This window comes from Phyllostomus hastatus, unplaced genomic scaffold (assembly GCF_019186645.2).
Source record: "Phyllostomus hastatus isolate PE091 unplaced genomic scaffold, TTU_PhHast_1.1 phas_contig_118, whole genome shotgun sequence".
NCBI classification, from domain to species: domain Eukaryota; kingdom Metazoa; phylum Chordata; class Mammalia; order Chiroptera; family Phyllostomidae; genus Phyllostomus; species Phyllostomus hastatus.
In genome coordinates this window covers 1,319,500-1,342,080 of record NW_025333543.1, presented here as the reverse complement: position 1 = coordinate 1,342,080, position 22,581 = coordinate 1,319,500, and the positions used below count along the sequence as shown (strand labels likewise).

The following is a 22,581-nucleotide window of genomic DNA, read 5'->3' as shown; positions in this document are numbered from 1 at the left end:
GTATACAGTCTCTAAATAAAATATACCAGTTCCTGGAAAAACGACTCCATGGTTCATTTCTATAATTCATCATATTTTCAAAAATAAGTTTATGAAGCATTTTCCTCATGAAACATAACTGTAAACCATAATTTTACTAATGTGACAAGCCTTTCTGAGTCACACACATAAATGGAAAATTACGGCCTGGCTGGTGTAGCTCAGTGGATTGAGCGTGGGCTGCGAACCAAAGTGTTGCAGGTTTGATTTCTAGTCAGGGTACATGCCTGGGTTGCAGGCCATGACCCCCAGCAACCACACATTGATGTTTCTCTCTCTCTCTCTTTTTCCCTCCCTTCCCTCTCTAAAAACAAATAAAAATCTTTTTAAAAAAAGTACATTCACATTAAAAAAAAAGAAAATTACTTTTCCAACAATTAAGGTGATAAAAATAATATTCATGATAGTAATCTCAGTCACAAATACAGATTCTATAGTGACAGTGAGAAACCAAATACACTAAAAATTTTATTAAAACAAAGAAACAAACAAAAACCCTACAATTTCTCCCAGTTATAATTTTATGAAAGTAAACTGTACTCTTAGAGATTATTTCATCTTCAAAACAGATACTGTAAAGGCCCAGTTTCTCAACTTCTTCCTTCCTATGTCTGATAAGTACAATTCAAAATATTTTATGCAAAGATACTTCATCATGCACAATATACCATTAGTCTCCATGTGTTTATAAAGATATAAAAGTAAATTGAAAAAGGAACAGTTTTGATTTCCTTGTATGAGAAATCTTTCACTTTAAAATTCTCTCATGAATTGAAGTATGATAGAAAACCAGCTATCATTAAAATATTATCTAGTTTCTTATTTTTGTAAAAGAACAAGTCTTATTAAAAGTTTTTCATTTATTTTTAGGGGGTGAGAGAGAGAAAAATTAATTTGTTCTACTTTATCTATGCATTCATGTTTGATGTTTGTATGTGACCTGACTGGGAATCAAACCCACAACCCTGGCATATGAAGAAGATGGTCTAACTAACTGAGCTATCTTGCCAGGGCCTGAAAGAATATTTTTATATAGTTTTCTGTGGGCATAACATATCTACATTTAACTCTTAAGAAACATATCTAAATCAAATGGAAAACTTGCTTTCAATCATTAACATAAAATTCAAGGCTTGGAGATACGCTTTAAAACTGGGCTAAACTGGAATATCTTCCATTAATGTTTACTTTAACACAAAACTATGGTGACTAGTTTTAAATGAAAAACTATTCATGGCACTAGCTAAATAATCACTGATAATGACAAATTTCAGTTCAGTTTATCTTCTGAAATTATTTAAGAAAATTATCAAAAGAAACCAACAAGATATGAGCTTTAAACAATGTAGTATAAAGCCATCATAAATTGAGATGATTAACCTACAGACTAAGTACAGATGTGCAACATGGTAATTGAGGATACTGGTGGAGAGTTTCTATGGCAACAGTTGGATACATGCTCCCACATCTTTAGGTGGTACTGTTACCAGGTGTGGTAAAAGTAGATGAAACAAAAACCAAACTGAGGAAGATTACTATTTGTTATAGATTTAAGGAATTATAGCAGCTTTATTCAAATGGAACCTGAGAATTTAAATTTTTCATTAGGGTAATAGCTTTTGGAGGTCAAGAAAAAAGAATAAATAGTCTGACAGTATTCATTAGATAGTTAACACTGACTGGAAAATAGCTGGCACAGAAAACAACATGTAGACTATCAGCAAGCCAGCAGGCCCCCCACTGTGGTCAAGAACCAAAAGTCCTGAAAGGCATCTAAGTCAGAGTTCAAAATGTGAGGCAGAAAAAACATTTAACTAAATCTTTTTCTCTTTCCCTTGCAACTAATTCAAAAGATGCTGCTTGCTTTTTTTTTTTTTTTTTCTTTTTGCTGCTCCTGGTATTGTAAGAGATTAGAGATGTTTTTAAAAGGGAAAGGGGAGGAAAAAGATTTGGGTAAAGGGGCAAGGAGACCAGTGAAGAAGAGGTGGCCATTCCCTAGCACTGACACTCTGGACACTCAAGTGTCCAGACCAAAAAGACAACTAGAGTATCAAAAGGGCTCAGAAGATGGTGCTGCCGGTTAAAGGTCACCTCCTCTGCAAAACTGCTGAATGAGGCAGCCATGAACATTCTCAAGTACAGTAACTTGGTTTAAAGATGTCTGATGTTTAGGAGCTTGCCTGGAGCTGCATTTACTGCTACCCATACCTGATTATACTTTTCTTTTAGCTCAAACTCTCACTGAGCTTGAAAATTTACAGGAAGTTAAAAGTGGCATAGAGAAGCCCACACCTCCTTTCTTTATAGCACCCACACAGTTGCTAACAGGAAGAGTTTAACATTAAGATTTTAAGTAGATCATCCTGCTTGGTATGTTCATGTTTCATGTATGCTTTTTTATGCTGAAACTGAAGAGAAATGTTGATAGATGTATTAACTAGAAGTTTACTCATACCTCTGTTATTGACCTAAATAATTTCAGAGGTTGTTTTTGTTAAATTGATTAAAAACAGATGTATGGATTTACAAATCTTGCTTTCTGTGACAAATAATGTAGTATTTTCACATGATGGCAATTTTAATCAACACATACACAGGCCAAGTAAACCAGTATTCAACACTTATTTAAAATAATATATTCAATGTAAAGGAAGACACATTTCACCTATGAACTGTGAAATTTAACTTATTAAATCAATCAGGAAAATTAGCTTATATAATTAAATTTGTATACTCTAAGAACTAAAAATTGGCTTAAAGTTGAAAAGAAGGTAACTTTTCTAGTTAATTGTTGACATTAATTTATCACTGGAAGTCCACTAGTACCATGTCACACTATATCTTGTAGCATACACACTGTATTATGCTCCATATATCAGTTCAGAGAAAAAACTGGAAAACAAGGTTCTTGCATATTTCTTCAATTGGAGATGGCAAAGAAGGACAGTTTAACCAAAAAAATGTCTTCCAGTGAGGTGAAAGGCAGTGTTCACCCTATTTCAGAATTTCTGTATATCTTGAGAGTCAAAGAAATAAGAGAAATGGAATAGATTCTCTTATCAGAGCAATCTATAAATACATGCCATTATTTACATCCTAAAAAATTATAGTAGGCTTGTCTTCTAATAAGTTAGATTTCATAAATTTATTATTTTGTTCTGACTCTTCCAAAACATTCAGTATGCTTAGTTCTAAAAAAACGAGCTTTCTTTTTTAAAGTCATAACATAGGTGCTTGAAAGAAAACTCAGGAGAAGAAATGAATTAGCAACTAGTCCCTCCGATTAAACTCATCTACTGCAAATATTTTGGGTATAATTCTACCTACATTTTAAATTTTTTCTGACTTAGTGAAAATATATCACCTATATAATTTAGGATTTTTCCACTTAACCTTATTGAGAATTTTTTTTGGCATTCTATTATATCACCTTCATAGTCATTACCTTTATGGTAGATAATAGGTTGTTTTTAGTTTTCTGTTGTGGCAATAGCAGACATTTTTGTTTCATAAATAGTAACATTAACCTAAATATTCTGGGTTTACCTAGAAAGCAGGAGACTGACATTGTAAACAAGGTCATGATAGTCCTTCACATACTATATCATTACAAAATTTTTATACAGTGAAGCAAAAAAAAATCTTGAAAATACATACCTTTACCAGCTGTCAGTCAGCAAAAAAAATGAAAAACAAAGCATATTTAAGTAGGTTGGGAACATATTTTTTCTATAACTAGTCACATTAATTTTATTATTTTCTTGGTATCTACTAATGACTCTAAAAGTTATTCTTCCAAGAGATAAACACTAAGGGCCCAATGGCATCTCTGATATAGGTCACACTCAGGATTCTCATTCATATGAAGTAGAAACACATCTTCCTTTCTTTTCTTCTCCTCTCCCTCCCTCCCTCCCTCCCTCCCTCCCTCATTTTGTTTCTTTTAAAGGAAAATAAAAAGATTACAGTGTCTGCTGTAATAGAAAACTTTACTAAAAGCCTGGAATACACGAAAGCTGTTGTTAACACAACTGAAACAGTGTGGCTTTTAAGAACAAGTTTAGCTTTTTCAGAAGTTAATCAAGGAGAAAGAAAATTCAGTTTCAATTAGCTTTGACAACAATAGACTGGTATCTAATAGTAGAAGGTTTAGCCACAAAGAGATTACATGGCTATCTAAAGATCCTTAATTCATTAACTCCTTAGCCGTGGCCTTAATGCTGCAGGCCAGTGGTGCCTGATTACTATTCTTGCCTCTATGTGCAAGATGGGTGATACCCATGAGCTCAACACACTCCTTGGATATTCCTTGCACTTAGGGTGACAACAGAAGTGAATAAGTGAGATATTTAAAAAAAATAATTTTCAAATCACTCTAACTCATTAATACTCAAATGGGGCAATTCTTCTCCATCTTCAACCCTGCCCTCTTAAACATTTGGGAATGTTTGAAGATACTTTTGGTTGTCAGACCTAGGGGGCGTGCTACTGGCATCCAGTGGGTAGAAGCTAGGGGTAATGCTAAATATCTTTAATACACAGGTGAGACCTTCCCCTGAAAGAAACGTCCCTGAAACAAGGAATTATCTGGCCAAAAATGTTAATAGGGCCAAGGCTGAGAAATCTTCTTCTAACTTACAATAGTCATTCTGCTTTCGGTCAGGTTGGCATAACTGAAAACAGATTTACTCTCTACCTGAAAGAAGTACAAATTCAGAAAAAAAATAGTTCTCAAAACACTGGACATCAGGCAAGATAGGAGAGTGAGTCCTGAGAGACACTAAACAAATCAGGTGAGACATGCAGTTACCCTAAAATAACCCCAGGAGAAACCTTCAAAGGTGTGGTGGCACAGGCACAAGAACTCAGGAAGAGCCTGTGTTCTCCGAGAGTTGAGAAGATAGAGCTGGCAGTTCTGGGTGACAAGGTGGTTGCGCCTGCCAGGCAACGATACTATTCCTGCCCCCACCGCCTTCAACATTCAACTGAATACTGACCACCTCATGTACGTGAGGCATCAACCTCAGGTCACAGGGAATGAATCATCCTAAGAGATTAGAGGACACCATGCCCCAAAGTCACACAGAGTGTGGAACTCTTCTTCCCTAGGGAAGAATCTTGGGAGTAAAAGGGTGCTGATTGAAAAGTCACAGGTTGAGCTTAAAGTTATACACAAATTGACTTATTTCAGAAGAAATCAGAGAAGTTTTGCAAGGAAGTATAACAAGTTAGAACATTTGGTCTAATGATTATAAGTGTTTGAAAATGTTTCCATTATTATTACATAATTTTTCATTAATCACTTATAAATTCAAATGAAAAATATAGATCTTTTATATTAACATACAAAAATGATATGAATATTAAGGTATTTAAAAAGAAAGTTGACTTGATAACAAATTCTTTTTCTTTAGATTTTATTTTTTTAAATTTAAACTTTAAACTTTATTGTATTTTTTCTGAATTATTCTTTTTTAATCAATCTACAACAGAAAATAGCCCTATTATCCTTTTAGGTTATGAAGAACAAATCTAGAAAATGATCGTTCATCATTTTCATTTTCTGAAATTCTATCCATGCCCACTTAATTTTGCAATACTTTCCTATTTCTATAGGACACATAAGTTAAAATTAAAAGGTTACAAAAGCTAACATAAATTTTCTTCTGAGAATTTTTGGAAAATTTTCTTATCTGCTCTTGTGATACCCAGAGACACTCTGATGCTTGACAAATTCATGATTGGAAACCATTGGCATCATTCACTCTAGATCAGTGTGAAAAATTAAATAACTAATTCTGTGACTATTATTATGAACTGTATTTATTCAATTAGGAATCAGTTAAAGATGCAAACTGTAATACTAAACAAATTTGCCTCAGATAATTGTATATCATATTAAGGTTATTAATTGATAATCAAATTATTTTTTAATAAAACTTACAAAGCTGAGCATCCACTTGAAGAGTTCCTCCTTTAGGATTCAGCTTATGGGTTTGAATTGCAGGAACGGGTTTGTATGATTGACCTGTGGCCCTGTACATGGCTTGAACCCACAGTATTCTATCCTGTTCATCATCACTGGCAAATATAACAGTATCTCCTTCTTTAACAGCATTAAAGAACATCTGACCACCCTGAAGGCCTGTGGAGAGAGAAAGACATCATTAAAGACCTACACAATTGAAAGATTGTAATCTTATTCACTAAAGCATCTGTAGGAAAGGAAGAAATTTGTTATTAGTAAGTAGCTCAGTGCTTTAAATGACTTTTAGTTGAGGTTCAACACCCACAATCCAAGAACTGAAGGAGACACAATAAAAAAAGGTTTAAATTTCCATATCATTTTGGAAATTAAAACTAATTTAGGGAAATAAACAGTCCACAACACACTAGCATTGTGCAAGACATACAAACCTACCCCATAAAAATTCATACTATAGTCTGATACTTTATGCCAGAGAAGAAATTGCTTACCTGTTGGCATATTTCTCACTCTATATGCAGGAGAACTATATAGTAAGCTTAGCCAAAAAATACAGATAAGGCAAAAAATGATACTTATATTGTATGACATTTTATCTTTTGCAGCATTCACAGAGAAAATATTTTGCACTTTTAAATGACTAATTCGTGAATGTGATCACAGATTTCTATTTTAATCTCTACATATTAATTTTTAATCTATGTTTATTTATATAGCAACATGACTTTATTAATTTCACTAATCTCCACATATTGTTTCATTCACTTACTCCCTCACCAAATTTCGTTACCAAGTGTCTAGTACTATACTTAGTGCTGACATGGAGGGAGGGACAGAAGGACCAGAATGTATCATTGGGGAGAAAATTGGTAGAATATATAATAATTCATTTACCATCTCTTTCTTATACCATTTTGCTTTCCAGGAGAGAAGTTTTATATAAGAACTGATGGTATTTCTCATACAACTGCATTTTTAAAATATGCAACACCTATTAAGTCAGGGGCCCTGACCTCTTTTCCCTTAGATTGTCAAATAAAAAAATGACAACAGCCAACACAACAATAGCCGTCCAGTGTGAATGAATAAAAATTATACCTATTCTTTGTCAGATCAGGAAAAATATGCTTTTTGGTGTTCTGCAGAATTTTAGTAATCAGTTTATGTATGCCATGAGATGAAAACAAGGATGAAAATCGCTATACTAACATAACACAGATGATGAGTTATGACTAAAACTAAGTAGCTCTCAAAACAATACAATCGGATTTTCATACAGTCTGTTCAGGTATAAAAAGTGAACTACACACACCATTCATTGAGTGGAGACTATAGAACAGAAAAGGATATTTATGAGAACTTCATGAATATGTGAATCGCTGGGAAAATGATTCAATTTAGAATTACCTGGGTGGGGATCTGTATAATCCACAGTGTAACCTTCAAGCTGCATTAATTCTTGTGGTTCAGACTTTTTTTCTCTGTAACTGCACATAGCAAAGGTGTACTGGCTAACCTGCATGAGAAACATATTTGCAGATTGGTTGCATTAAATTTATCTTTTAGATTTTTCTTCATCATAAGACTCTTTGACCAAATTTAAAAAAACATTATTTTCATTTAAAGTACTAAATGTTAGCACTTTTCAAAACCTAGATCCAAGATTAAAGCATGTTTCATCTGTCAGCTTGTGGCGTGACCTTGCCTTCATAATCCAGTATTTCTCAAATCAGTGATCCACCAGTCAAGATAGTGAGATGTTAACAGGAGACCCATAAAAAAGTATTCATGTTAGAAACAAGTTTAGGGATCACTGGGTTAGGGGGCTTCTTTCTCTGCAGGTTAATATGCTAATAATACACCCTGTGAATTTCTTGGAGAGAGAAACATTAAGAGCATCGTCAAACTTCTAAGATAATGGAACTTTACTTTCAGTGTACTTGTTTCAAGACTTTTAAGTAAAAAAGATCTCAATAAAAGTTGAGAATTTACTGGCACATATTCCAAATCCACAGGAAGGTCTAGAGTGAAGTAAGTTTTAGGTAGTCAGTGACTTAACATGGCCTGGATCTGCTCTGTCTCCATTCTACTGTTCTGGTAGAACTGGCTCCCTGTTCTTGAGCTGAAGCCTCACTGAGCTGGATCACAGCTGCAGACAGCTCTACAGTCACCACCCTGCCTGCTCCAGCTTGCGTCATCAGGCCATTTTTGGACCAACCACCACAGCCAAAGGGATACAAAAGTACCAGCATTAGCCCAGTTTGGTTCAAGAGCTCACATCTCTAGCAAACAATGTTGATTGCTACAATAGGCAGGCCCTTAGGCGTTCCCCAAAAATAGAGAGCAGGAGATGCTATTCCCAGCTGGTGATAAGAATGGTGGATTAATAAATATCTGAGTTGCAAAATATCCTACAACATGGGATTCCATGGAAAAGTCTGGTTTTTGTGAATCATACCTCTTTCCACTTTTGATCATGAAATGACACTAAGAAAACATAAGAACATCTCGCAACAGACAAATGTTACTTAAAGAGGACTCAAAAGAGCTAATTATGAAAGAAAAAAATGATTACACGACTACATTAAAATGAAGAAATTCTCCTTATTTAAAGAATGCAACGAAAAAAGTAAAAAGGCAATGCCACAGACTGAGAGCAGAAACTGAGGCTCCCTAGAGGAGAGGATACTGTGCAGCAGAAACTCCCGCCTGAGTTTCCGGCCTGCTGGCTGGCATCTCTGGAGAAGCCAGACCTATACCAAAAGCCTTACTACTGATTATGCTTTCCTTTGGATCCAGCAAATCTTCCAAAAGCTTATTCCAAGGAAAAAAGATAGACGAGTATGCAAAGTTAAATGTGCACTGAGTCCACTGCAGCATTGCATGTAAGGAAAACCAACCATGATTTAGTTAAATACTTTATGGCATTACTACATGGTATAATGCTACAGGGCCATTAAAAGAGATATGATTTTTTTCTGGACATGGAACTATTTCTAAGATATGTTATAACATAAAGAGAAGGTTAAGAACAAAAATATAGAGTGTGATCTTATGGTAAATATTATACATATACATAAATAAGATATATATTAAAATATTAAGTTTTATTGGGTGGTAAAATTATATGTTGTTTTAAATTATTTTTCAGTGTTTTGAGGTTTCAGAGAATTTAAAGTCATTTTTAATTTATAAAAAGTACAGCTCTTTCCATTTTGGGGGGAAAAAGGCTTGTTTGGAAAGAATGAGGCCAGAAAGGGTGAGGCCAGGAACTTGAGACACCTTTGGTTCCTGATACTCTGAAGTTTTCCTTTCCTCTCATCTCACAGGCTGTCAATGAATTTACTGTTTCACCTGTCTATGCCTAAGGCTTACAGATGAACCCCAGTGGCTCCCTTAGGGGGTTGTTATTACCAAAGGCTTCAGTTTCCTTGTGTAAAAAGGTATGATTGTGGGTTTTTTTCCTAGTGGGGAGGGTGGTGAGCAGTAAACAATAACATCACATTCTATTGTTTACTCTGAAAAAGTTCATTCTCTTACTTAAGGACAGTAACTTATTCCAGTCCCACTCTTCTTCCATAAAGTGATTTAACACAGTGTTATCTTTAAAACATTATCAAATATTTCAAACATAAAGAGAAGTAAAATAATGTTCTAACAGGTATATATCCATCAGCTAGCTATTTTGAATAATAACTTTTTGTATATTTATATGCTTTAAGTTTTTTAATAACAGATCGAGTTAATGCCTATATGTATATAATCAAACTCATTTCCTTCTCTCTCTTCTCACAGAGGTGATCACCATGCTGAATTTTTGTGTTTATTATTTCCATGCATGTTTTAAAACTTTTATTACATACAAGTTCTTTTATTTAGTCCCTGAACTCAATTCCAGTGTGTATGTGTGTGAAATTTTCACACCAACAACAAGCAGTGTTCTGGACACCAGATGGGTGTCCTACAATTTAATTCTGACATTATCTATCTATAATTCCACAGGTTAAGGGTTCAATCCTCCTACAAGACTGTCCCCAACTGCTTCAGACACCAGTCTCAAGCCCAAGTTGTTGTTTGTACTCCTGACTAACCAACTACAGATTGGAGGTTCCCACAACACCCTCCTTGTACACAAACCCAAGTTATTGCCTGTACTTCTGACTGGCTGGCTATACATTAGAAGTTTCGATGACTTGCTCCTGCCTCAGGTTAGATTAATTGGCTAGAGCGGCTCACAGAACTCATCAAAACATTTTACTTACTAGATTACCAGTTTATTATAAAAGTACATAACTCCAGGACAATCAGATGGAAGATAGAAGAAATGCATAGGACAAAGTATTGGAAAAGGGCAGGAAGCTCCCTTTCCCTGTCCAGGTCTCCACAAGTCTCCCCCAGCCTCCACATGTTCATCAACCTGAAAGCTCTTGAAACCTCCTCCTTTTCATTTTTTATGGGGGTTTCACTATATACAAGCATGGCTGGTTAAATCACTGGCCACTGCAGACTGATAATCTCCAGCCCCTCTCCCCTCCTCGAAGGCCAGGGAGTAAGGCTGACAGTGCCATCCCTCTAATTATGTGGTTGGTTCTCCTGACAACCAGCCTCCTTCCTTAGGTGGGGTCTAGAAGTCATTTATGAACATAACGAAAGACATGTTTTCATTCTCATTACTTAGGATATTCCAAGGGTTTTAGAAGCCCTGTGCTACAATGATGGGGAAGACCAAATACAGGTAGATCTCCTTTTATTGTGCTTCACAGAAATGGCAGTTGATACAAATTGAAGGCAAGACCCTCCACCAGCTTGCAATACTCATTTTATTATGGTGGTCAGGAACTGAACCTGCAATACCTCCCAGGCATGCCTATACATATTTCTTATTATAAACCACACTATCACATAACAAAATTGATAAATAAAATCCAAGTATTTATCACACATTTTAAAAACTTTATATAAATTAAGCATATATATTCTTCTGTAACTTTTTAATCTCCCAAATAAATATGTTTAGCCATTTTGATATGTATGCCATTACTTGAATTGTCACCCTTTATCCAATGTCCTAGTCATAACCAGTTTCTTCCATTTGCCCTAATAAATAATTCCACAATGGGCATTCTGGCACAAATCTTACCCACAGTAGAGAGAGCTACGGAAAGACGACACAGAGGAGTGGAGTCATTAGGTTGAAGGGCATGCCGATCTTCACTATTGTTAGATACTGCAAAACTACTTACTGATTTATTGATACTTACTACTTACTGATACACCAGTGGTATATAAGTGCTCCCTCCTCATGTTACACACCTGTGTTATTTTGATATTTTTATTTATTTAAAATATTTATTTATTTACCAATTTTGTTGAATAGGAAATGGTATCTTGCTGTTAGATTTACAAGTTCTATCACCAATAGGGCTGAGCATTTCCTGTATTTTTATTAGTCACTTGGAGTTTCTTTTTCTATTGTTTTCCTGATCAGTTTGCTTATTTTATAATGTATAACTTGGCCATTCATAACCTCATTTTAAATCAGTTTTGCAGGAGGTTTACTCTTTTGAATTCTTGTGAAGAATATCTTTGCATTTTATTAATCCTCTCTATTATTTCTTTGTAATTTCTGCTATCTTTATTTAAGTTCTCCCTTTTTTGAAGGGGGGTTAATTTCTTTTATGAATTTTAATTAATCTACATAGTTTATTCATTTTCAGTTGTTATTCATGGTAGATATGTGCATTTAAGTTCATTCTAAGTTCACATTAGCTTCATCTCACCATTTATGTGTAGCATTTTCATTAGTTCATGTCTAAATATTTCTTATCTTGCTTATTTCTTTTCTATCCACAGGCTATTTCCAAATGTGCTTTTAAATTTGGATTTGCAGTTATCTTTTTCTTATTGAGTTTTAAAGTAATTACATTATAATTAGAATGATTCAATAGTTTGGGTATTTCTGTGACCTGCTCTGTTGCCTAGTACATGACCAGTTTTTATTAATATTCTCTTGTTTGCTTAAAAAGCAGGCATCTTTTGCAATTATTGTTCAGTGATTATTTACATCCATTAAATCAGAAAACTAAAAATGGATCTGCCTTTTGACCCAGCAATTCCACTGCTAGGATTATATCCTAAGAACCCTAAAACACCAATCCTAAAACACCAAAGAACCTATGCACCCCAAAGTTCATAGCAGCACAATTTACAATAGCCAAGTGTTGGAAGCAACCTAGGTGCCCATCAGTAAATGGGTGGATCAAAAAACTATCATATATTTAGACAATGGAATTCTGTGCAGCAGAAAGAAAGAAGGAACTCCTACCCTTTGTGACAGCATGGATGGAACTGGAAAGCATTATGCTAAGTGAAATAAGCCAGAAGTGAAAGACAAATACCACATGATCTCACCTTTAACAGGAACCTAATTAACAAAACAAACAAGCAAAATATAAATAAAGACACTGAAATAGAGAACAGGCTGACAGTGACCAGAGGGGAGAGGGGAGGGAACTTCAGGGGAAAAGGGAAAGGGTTTACAGGAACAAGTATAAAGGACACATGGACAAAAACTAGGGTGGGGGTGGAAATGGGAGGGAGGTGGGGAGGACTGGGGGGTGGGCTGGGATAGGAGTAAAAGACAGAAAACTGTACTGGAACAACAATTACAATAAAAAAATCAAATTTACTAATTGTGTTGTCAAATATTCTGCATCTTTCTAATGCTTCTTCTGATGTGTGGATTACTGAGAGGAATGCTAACGTGCTCCAGCAAGGCTGTCCACCTCTGAGTTCGTCATACAGTTCTCTCAAATGTGGCTTGATATTTTTTTTGTATATAATCTCAGACATATGTGCTTAGGGTGGTTATATTTTTCTATAACTGTTCTATCTTGCTGGTGTATTGTTCCATTTATATTCATATCCTGGCTTTAAAAAATTCCTTAATACTGTTTTTTGTCTTAAATTGTATTTTGTTGGCTATTCACAAAGCTATTCAAACTTTCTCTTGATTAGTATATACCTGGAAATGTTTTTTCATCCTTTCATTCTCAATTATTTGATGTCCTATTTAAATCCCTATAAATAGTACATAATTGGATTTTTTAAAACTCTGAAAATCTAGTCTTTTAACAGGCAAGTTAAGATCATATGTTATATTTGGTGATATCTTTGAATTTATTTCAATAACCTTATTTTGCCCTGTTTATTAAACCTCTTTCTCTTGTTCCATCTCCACCAAATTTTAACAAAATCTCTACTTTCCTCTGATTATGTAGAAACAAATATTTTGTTTTTATTCTTTTAGTCATTGTTCTCTCAAATCCCATTTTATTTTTGTTTTTATCATCTCCTCCTGAATACAGGATCCTTTGACTGCTTTGACTGCTTTGACCTTACAAATCAGTGCCCATTATGTTAGTTCTACTCTATTTTAGTAATATTTAGTACATTAACATTTAGTAAAATAGAAAGTATTGCTAAAATATTATAGAGTCAACGTTTGTGTATTGTTGCCATTTTGTTTATCCAGTTTTTTGAAGACCACTATTTCTTGAATCATACTTCATTCTGTGTTCAATTTCCTTCTTCCTTTAGGGAAAGCTTTTGAGTCAGTTTTCATTTTAAAATATCTTTAATTGTCCCTCACTTATAAATCAGTTTATGTGGTTATAGTATTTTAGGCTAGTAGTTCTTCAGCACTTTGTAATAATATTCCATTGTCAGAAGGCTTATATATGCGCATTGAAGAGTTTGAGGAAAGTCCAACTGTGGTTCCTTGTAGTTAATTTGCCTTTTCTTTCTGTTTTCTCTTAAACGTTGTTTTTATCATTATTCAGTAGTTTCATCATGAAATTTCTAAGAGTTTTATGTTCATCCCAGTTAATATTTGTTGTATTTCTTGTATCTCTTAATTCATTACTTTTATCAATTTTAGAAGTTTGTTCATTTATCTTTTCTAACACTGACTCTGTCCAATTTTCCTTTATTCTGTCTTTGTTCAAATTCTATCAGCAGTATATTGGAATTTGAGATTGTTTCCTCCATATCTTTTAACATATTTATGTATAACATGTTCCTTCATTTTTCCACGCTAAGTTTGAGTAATTTCCTCAGCTTATACCTAATACTCCATCATTAACTACTTTGCTAATTTTCTCTTCAGATGCGTCTAACTTACTGTTAACCTGTTCAATAAAGTTGAAATTTAAAAGACAGTTTTAGACTCTCACTAGTTTTGTAAAGCCTTGTTCCAAATCTGTTTGTTCATTTTTATAGTGTTATTTTGTTGTTTTGTCCTTATATTTGGAACCTCCTTATAAATTTCATCACCTTAAATACAATTATTTTAGTTTATCTATGTGACAGTCCTATTGCTGAAATTGAGGATGTAAATTATTGGTTATTTTTTGCAATTTCATTATGAAGTCATTCAGCACAGTTTTATCTGTGGTTATTTTATAAAGCCAAGGTTAAGAGCTCATCTCCCCAAAAACAAATTGTTTTATGTCAAATGTTCCAGGTATGCCACTAATTTAGAAGTACATTTTATGTTAATTTCTTAACTTGGCTGTTTCCTTTATATTTGGATGAAATAAATTAGAACTTCAATATTCTCTGAGTAAAGCTAATAGTTAAAAATTCTCAAGTGTCATTTTTATTCCATATTCAGATCCTGAGGCCAAATATAAATTCATTAGCCTGAGGGCAGGTCTTTTTCTAGTCCACCATTTCAGTGAGATACAGCTTTTTAAAGTTCTTTGTGAGACAAACTCTGATCCAAATTCCTACTCTGAGAATGCCTAAGGTAATGTCTTCTGTCCCTGAGGGAACAATAACATTTGGTCCCTGTGTATCAACATTGATACCCCTTGTACCATATTTTGGCCTCAGGACAATTTCAATGTCAACTCATAAGCTTCACTATTTGGTCCCTGAGGTTTTCCTTTCTTTTTTTCCAGTTCAGCTTCTCACTTAAAGATTTTCCTTTCTTCTTCCAGTTCAGCTATGTTATATTTTAACCAGCATTTCTAGATGTTTGAACAAAAATATATTAGTGTTACCTTTAGGACTAGTCAAGACAACCAATTTAAACCCTTGGATACTTCTTCAATTCTAATTTTGTTTTATGGGGTTTCTGAATGATAGATCTACTTTATTTATAGATATTTATATAATATATAAGTAATGTATATTATATATATATTAAATTATATATATATATATATATTAGGGAGACTATACATGTTTTTCCACTCATTCTAGGCTAAAATATTTATGATAGGGTTAGTCTATGAAACAAAATATATGTTCAAATCTGTCTCATAATTAAAATGTAGTTGTTAGAATCAGGTGGTTATTGCAAAGAAATACTTTTGTGATCAATTATTAACAAAATAGAAAATATGTTGAGCTAATAACTCAGTTTCCCATTTCATTCTTTCATTGGAAGAGTCTTAAAACCTGAATAAAAGGAAGTATCTTGATACATCAGCACCCAGACAGTCTGGAACCAGCTGGCAGAGAGAGGAAGAACACAGGAAGGTCTACCTTCCTTGCATGACTTGCAAAAATTGCCTCCATTTATGAGCTGAAATATATAGCTACCACAGTGTTTGATAGTCCAGACAGACTATCCAAAAAGTATCATTTACTTTCATTCATTACTTCACCTGAACTCCCAAGCAGAAACATCCCATTGTCTATTTCTTTTTTCTTTCTTTTTTATTGTTAAGTACAGTTGTCTCGATTACCACCCCTCCACCACTCCCCCCAACCCCAGCCATCCCCACCTCCCATCCTCGATCCTACCCACCTTTGGCTTTGTCCATGTGTCCTTTATAGATGTTCCTTGATGACCCTTCCCCTTTTCCCCCATTATCCCCTCCCACTTCCTCTCTGGTTACTGTCACTTTGTTCTTAATTTTAATGTCTCTGGTTATATTTTGCTCGCTTGTTTGTTTTGTGGATTAGGTTCCACTTATAGGTGAGATCATGTGGTATTTTTCTTTCACTACCTAGCTTATTTCTCTTCTATTTCTTCATTTAGTACAACCATACTCATCCTTCCAAGACCCTTTTACCTTTCCAGCTGCATTTCTTTTTGTTATCTCCTTGTTTTTGACTCACTGGTTCCCAGTGTCTAGCATATAGTCCCTGCCTTTTAATTTTTCCATGAAATTCAACCTATTTTAGTATGATAAATATTCAGTGATGTGAAAATCTATTGTTTTTGAAAGTACAAATCACATACAGTAAGTCCTCACTTAATGCCATTGATAGGTTCTTGGAAACAGTGACTGTAAGTGAAATGACAGAAAATGAAACAAACTTTGCCACAGGCTAACTGATGTAAATGGCATATTTCTGGTCACAAAAACATCACCACATTTCTATATTAAGACTCCAAACACTCTAATGTGAAACACTGGAATAAACACTGTGAGCTGTATGTATATTTTTAAGAAATAATAAAATCAAGTAGGATGATTATTTTTCCAACCTGCTGATTCCAGTTCAGGGTCACAGGTGACTAAAACCTCTCCCAGCAGCTCAGGGCACAAGGAATGAACTCAACCAAGACAGGACACCCTTCCATCACACCCACTCCTATACTCCTTTAACCTGGGACCATGTAGACATGCTGGTTTACCTCATTTGCACACCTTTGGGGTGTGGGAGGAAACCTGAGTGCCCGGAGAAGATCCACACAGATGTGGGGAGAATGTGCAAACTCCACACAGACAGTAGCATCGGGAATGAATTATTTTTTTCTTATCAACATTCTAATGAAATGATGTTGAATGAAAGGAAGTTATTCAAGGACCTTCTGTACTTACCTTGTTAAAAAAGAAAAAAAACACTGATAGTCTAGTAACCAGAATTACCCTTGTACTCTTAAATGAATCCTCCTCCACTTGCCATATAAGTAAAATTTGACTTTTTAAAATGTCAAACACTCCAGTGAAAATGTTTAAGAAACAATAAACATGAGGTCAAATGCATTCCTTCATCCAGCTAGGCTGTCTAGAGCACCCACAATGTGATGGGCACAGATGTGATAGCCACGAGGGACCAGGTCTTACTCTCAGAATATACTGAGAGCTCTGATGTGATCAGTCATAAGAAAGCTATCATTAGAGAAGGGTTATTCATATTAAAAAATTTCTTATCTTCTCAAAAACATATGATTCATACAAGTAGTGAGAGCTCTCTATATCTTATATATTTTTGTTTAGAGAGAAAGGTAAATAAAGCCAAAATACTGGAAAGTACTGCAAACTAAAAACTGATTAGAAAAATAATAAGCTATTTTGGAATTGTAATAAAACATAGTAAAATATATAATTTCATTCCAATCCTTATTTACATATATGCAAGATGCATATCACATAATGGTATATATGGCATTGTATTTCTCAAAACCACAAGTTTACTTTCTGATAGTATTGCCTTAACATTCTACAAAGGTATTTATTTAATTAGTGAAACTCAACCAGTTGAATAAAATAGTGTTACGTTTGATAGAATTATGGGTTTAAATTATGTGGTAAGAATCTTAAGAGAATATATTTGTAAACTAGAGACTATAAGGTCTAGAGAACTCAAATCTCAGTAAATCACAAATAGTTTAACCTAGGGCTAAGCTTCACTGAAAAAGAAAACATGAGAATCTCCTCAGAAACTTGTAAGTATTGAGCGATGGGGGTTTAGAGCCCTTGAGATCATGACCTCAACTCTAGATTTCACAGATAAAGAACTGGACTCCCCAAGGTCATGTAGAAGGAAATGGTCATCTTGAGTCTAGAACACAAGCCTCCTCAATCCAGTCAGGTATTCCTTCCAGTATAACGCATTGTTTAATAATTCACATTCTGAAACTTAAAGATAATTTTATTCCAAAATAAGAAGACAATTATTTCTTAACTTCTGGCCATGTTATTATTTAAGATGGATAAGTATATAGATATCTGTAAGAATCTATAATCAAAGACTACTAAGACTATTAAGGGTATAGAACAGAAAGAAAAGTAAATTGGCAAATAATTTAAGGTATTATCCCTTTATTATTTTCTCACATACCCAATAAATCACTTTTTAGTAATTGCTGATTATGTCTTAATATAACATTATAATCCTTCCATGTGTTTAATACTTCTCTTAAATTTTAATGGGTCTGAATTTAATACTGTCATCCTTTTTCTCTTTATGATCTTCCTTTTGTTTTTGGTATATTTTATAATCACTGTACATATGGATTTTGGTTTTATTTTATTCTGGGAACCTGCTAATAGTTCCAATAGGTCCATTTAGTTCATTTATAGTAAAAATGGATATATTTTGCCATTGTTTTTGCTATCTTCTGTTGCATGAAGACAGCAAAGCTTTTATTTTTTTCCTTTTTTTAATGTTTTACTTATTTATTTTTAGAGAGAGGAAAAGAAGGAGAAAGAGAGGGACAGAAACATCAGTGTGTGGTTACCTCTCACGTGCCCCTCACTGGGGACCTGGCCTGCAACCCAAGCTTGTGCCCTGACTGGGAATAGAACCAGCAACCTTTGGTTCACAGGCCTGCACTCAATCCACTGGGCTACACCAGTCCAGGCAGCAAAACTTTTCTCTGAACCCTAATCTATTCTACACTAGTTTATTCTGCACTTTAGAAGTTTTCAAGTACACAGTTGACCCTATATTTTTTCCATTAAATGAAAAACAAAATTATTGTCTCATATAATTTGAGAAATATAGCCTGTTTATTGCTCCATTCATTTTCTTTGACAAAATCTAGAGTTTTAGGTTTCACATTCTGTTAAAATTAATTACTTTATATCTTTAACTTTTTTTAGGAATCATTTTTCATGTTTATGTTTGAGTCAAAATATTTTACAACAATAATGTAGATTTAAGTATATTTTTTCTATCCTTCCCTATTACTCTCTTTAATTCTTTTATATACTAAGTTTCATATTTCCAAGTTACTGTACTTATTCACATTTCAAATATCAGCAGTTCCCCTTTAAATATTTTCAGGAAGGCAAATTGTATAATTTCTGAATCTCCACCCAAATGAGAGTATCTTTCCAGTATTTTTATCCTGGATAATAATCAATTTCTTGGATCAGTGCTAAATTCTCAAGTCACACAATTTCTCATCAATTCTTCATTTATGTCTGTAGTTAAGGAGATGTCTGAGGGAATACCCATATTTTTAATTAAAAATATTTTGGAGGAAGTATTTGGATGAGGGTCTCTTCTCACCAAGGTGGAAGTCTCCATATTAATACTAATTTCTTTTAAATATCAGAAAATGTTACTTTTATTGTTCCATTTGCTCTGTTTATCTGCTTTTTTCTCTTCCCATTCAGATAAGCAGATGTTTTTTGGTATGTTGGATATTTCTCTCCTTAATACTTGCCACTGTGAGTGGAGTTTCCATCACAGTTGTTTAGAGCTTTTTTCTTATCTTCTACATTACTGATTTCAAGTTATGCAGTGCTCATTCTGTACATTACTGCCTAAAATGTAGACATCAATTTGCTACCAAGTTGTTTTTTTGGGGGGGCTGTACTGTCTTATTTCTGTCAGATCTCTTTTATTAATCTCAGCCAACTCTTATCTCATTTTACAAACTTTCCAATATAATCCATATTTCTTATAAAAACAAAAGATCAATATATTTGATTTTAATATTATAGAATCTCTTCATAGTTCTCTGTTAGTTCCCCCAATACTCTTTTTATCTATCCTTGAAAAAAACAGCAGTCTTTCAAGGTCTGATATTTGCAAAACGGAAGGAAATCCTCATCAGTTCCCCTTCCTCTCCCACCAGAGTACTGACAGAATCACTCCCGTTGCAGTTGTGTGGTTCTCTACATTCAGGAGCGAAACGAATCTTTTGAAACTTAGTTTTCATATAATTTTTTGCTTTCAGCAAAATTATGAAAAACTAATCTAGTTATAAAAAGACAGGATATTTAAAATAATCTTTATGATACATCATCACATGTTGGGGGCATCTAACTCAGGAGTTAACAATACATTTGAGAAACTGAGTGGTAGTACTGTGAAAAAACTGCCATTTCTGTCAGGTTATTCAGGTGACCAGGTAGGTCTCCGTGCATGCATCTGTAAAATAGTGATGTGATTTTTAAAGAGAAATTAATGTTGAAACCCTTTCTCATTCTAGAATAACATTCATTTACAGATAAATTGGGAAGAGACATCATATCAACTCATTAAGATAGGCATCTCCAATAAATTTTATTATGTTTAATAATTTAAAATGTCATGTATTTATGTGCTTTCATGTATTAGTTTTGTGCTACTTGTAATTGTGATTATACTTAAAAATAAAATAAATTTTTAATACTTCAAGGCTTTTGATTACAGGAACTTTCTTTTTCACTGTTATTTTTTTTATATGGGGTAGTTTGAGTGACTTGGTTTGTTCAAAAAGAAGGGCAAGGAGAAATAAATGTGGGTATTTAGCATAAAAAGAGCTAATGACAAAGCTAATATTTGGAAAAGGGTTTTTTGTCCTCCCCACATTATTCATTATGTCTGATCCCTCTTTCCTCTGGTTTATTTTTTGTTTAGCTGAAACAACATGTGCATTGTCTTGCAGTTCTGAAAGCATCTAGTTTCAAGTCAAAGTATCTGCAGGGTTGGTTCCTTCTGATAAGTATGAAGGAGAATCCCTCTCCTAGTGTCTAGGGGTTTGCTGACAATTTTTGGCATACCTTGGCTTGTAGAAGCCTCATCCCCACCTTTGAAATCATCTCACAAGGCATTCTCCCTGTGTGCATGACTGTTACCAAATTCCCTCTTTTTCAGAAGGGACCAGCCACCCTGGACTAGGGGCCCAGGCTTTCATATGACCTCACCTTAATTACATCCACAACGCTATTTCCAAATAAGGTCACACTTGGAGGTTCTAGGGGTTAGGACTTCAACATAAGAGGGCTTTATTTTTAGTCTAATTTTGTAGACATTTTAAAGAAGCAGGATAGTGTCATCAAGATGATTTTGAATCATAACACTTATTTTCTAAGAATAAAATTCTGTTGGTGAAGAGTCATCTAAATAAAAATTCATGGAGAAAAAACTAATAATATTCAATTTTTAATGGCTATAGCTAAATATAAAGTCACAACAATATTTCAATTTGATCTGGCATATTTTTAACTGATTTAATATTTTTATTTTTGAACTTGCATCCATTGTAACTATTTAAATTGATGATGATAAGCTTATAAATGTCTATAGTTATACAAAATTATTTTACGGACATATTAGTTTGAAGACTGACATGACTGCTCCTTCCTATCTGGTCTTCCAGGAAGACGTATTGGGTCCCCTTGTTATTTTTTAGAGATATGGAAATTGGTCTTTCATTGCTTACTGGCCAGAATGGTAAGTAAATCAGTTTCATGTACATTTATAATCTTCATATATTCCTATGTTATTATGGATATTTCTCCCTCTTTCTTTTTTTATCCATTTCATTTTACTAAATTTTTAAATTTTAATTATTGTTCAAGTACAGTTTTCTGTCTTTTACTCCCATCTCAGCCCACCTGCCTAGCCCTCCCCACCTCCCTCCCATTTCGACCCCCTCCCTAGTTTTTGTCCATGTGTCCTTTATACTTGTTCCTGTAAATCCTTCCCCTTTTCCCCTGAAGTTCCCTCCCCTCTCCCCTCTGGTCACTGTCAACCTATTCTCTATTTCAGTGTCTTTGGTTATATTTTGTTTGTTTGTTTTGTTGATTAGGTTCCTGTTAAAGGTGAGATCATATGGTATTTGTCTTTCACTTCCTGGCTTATTTCACTTAGCATAATGCTTTCCAGGTCCATCCATGCTGTCACAAAGGGTAGGAGCTCCTTCTTTCTTTCTGCTGTATAGAATTCATTCAACAAAACTTAGGAGGCCAAAAAAACTGAAGATGGAGGAGGAATAAGTTGAAGCTACACTAACCTGTCCCTAGGACCAATATGGAATTACAAATAAACTGTAGAAAAATCATCCTGAATAACCAACTATGCACTAGCTGGAGAGAAGCCTTATAACCACAGACAGGCAGAAGAAGCCACATCACCACAAAGAGACTGGTAGGGAGTACATAGGAGGCACAAGAGGGCTGGCCAGGCTCCAACAGGTGGCAGCTGAAGTTCCAGAGGGATATTGCAGTGGCCAGGGGGCTCTCCCTGAGAAATGTGGGGTCTGAACCCCAAACTGGGGTATACAGCCACCAGCACCAGAGGCAGAAAGGAATCCAAGTAACATCCAGCTGTGAAAAGCAGAAGGGTTTCTGTCTGTTAGGGAGAGATGGCCAGAGGTGCAGAAAGTCTCTTAAAGGGCCAATGCACAAAATTTTATTTGCAGCCACTTATGCTGGGCTCCAGCAGAGGTAGGGCAGAGTGTACTAGAGACACATGAGGAAAGTCTAGGAGCTGGTGGCTGTGGGGAGAAAACTGAAGGAACAGCCTCCAGGATTCTTGTGCTGAGTCATTCCCCAAACTTCAGAAGCCATCTTTCTTAGGTAGAGTACCCCTCT

General features: G+C 34.5%; 1 protein-coding gene across 18 annotated transcripts in view; it reads right to left on the bottom strand.

The window, feature by feature from the left end:
• Window positions 1-22,581, bottom strand: part of CADPS2 (calcium dependent secretion activator 2) — a 586,770-nt gene that overhangs the window by 174,668 nt on the left and 389,521 nt on the right. For 11 of the 18 annotated variants that reach the window (XM_045846981.1, XM_045847023.1, XM_045846989.1 and 8 more), the window contains exons 10-12: window positions 7,433-7,541; window positions 5,984-6,184; window positions 3,697-3,705 (exon numbers count right to left, since the gene is read on the bottom strand). In XM_045846981.1, coding sequence (XP_045702937.1) covers window positions 3,697-3,705; window positions 5,984-6,184; window positions 7,433-7,541 — 319 coding nt within the window. The remainder of the gene's footprint in view (window positions 1-3,696; window positions 3,706-5,983; window positions 6,185-7,432; window positions 7,542-22,581) is intronic. The other 7 variants (XM_045846982.1, XM_045847004.1, XM_045847030.1 and 4 more) reach the window with 1 other exon arrangement.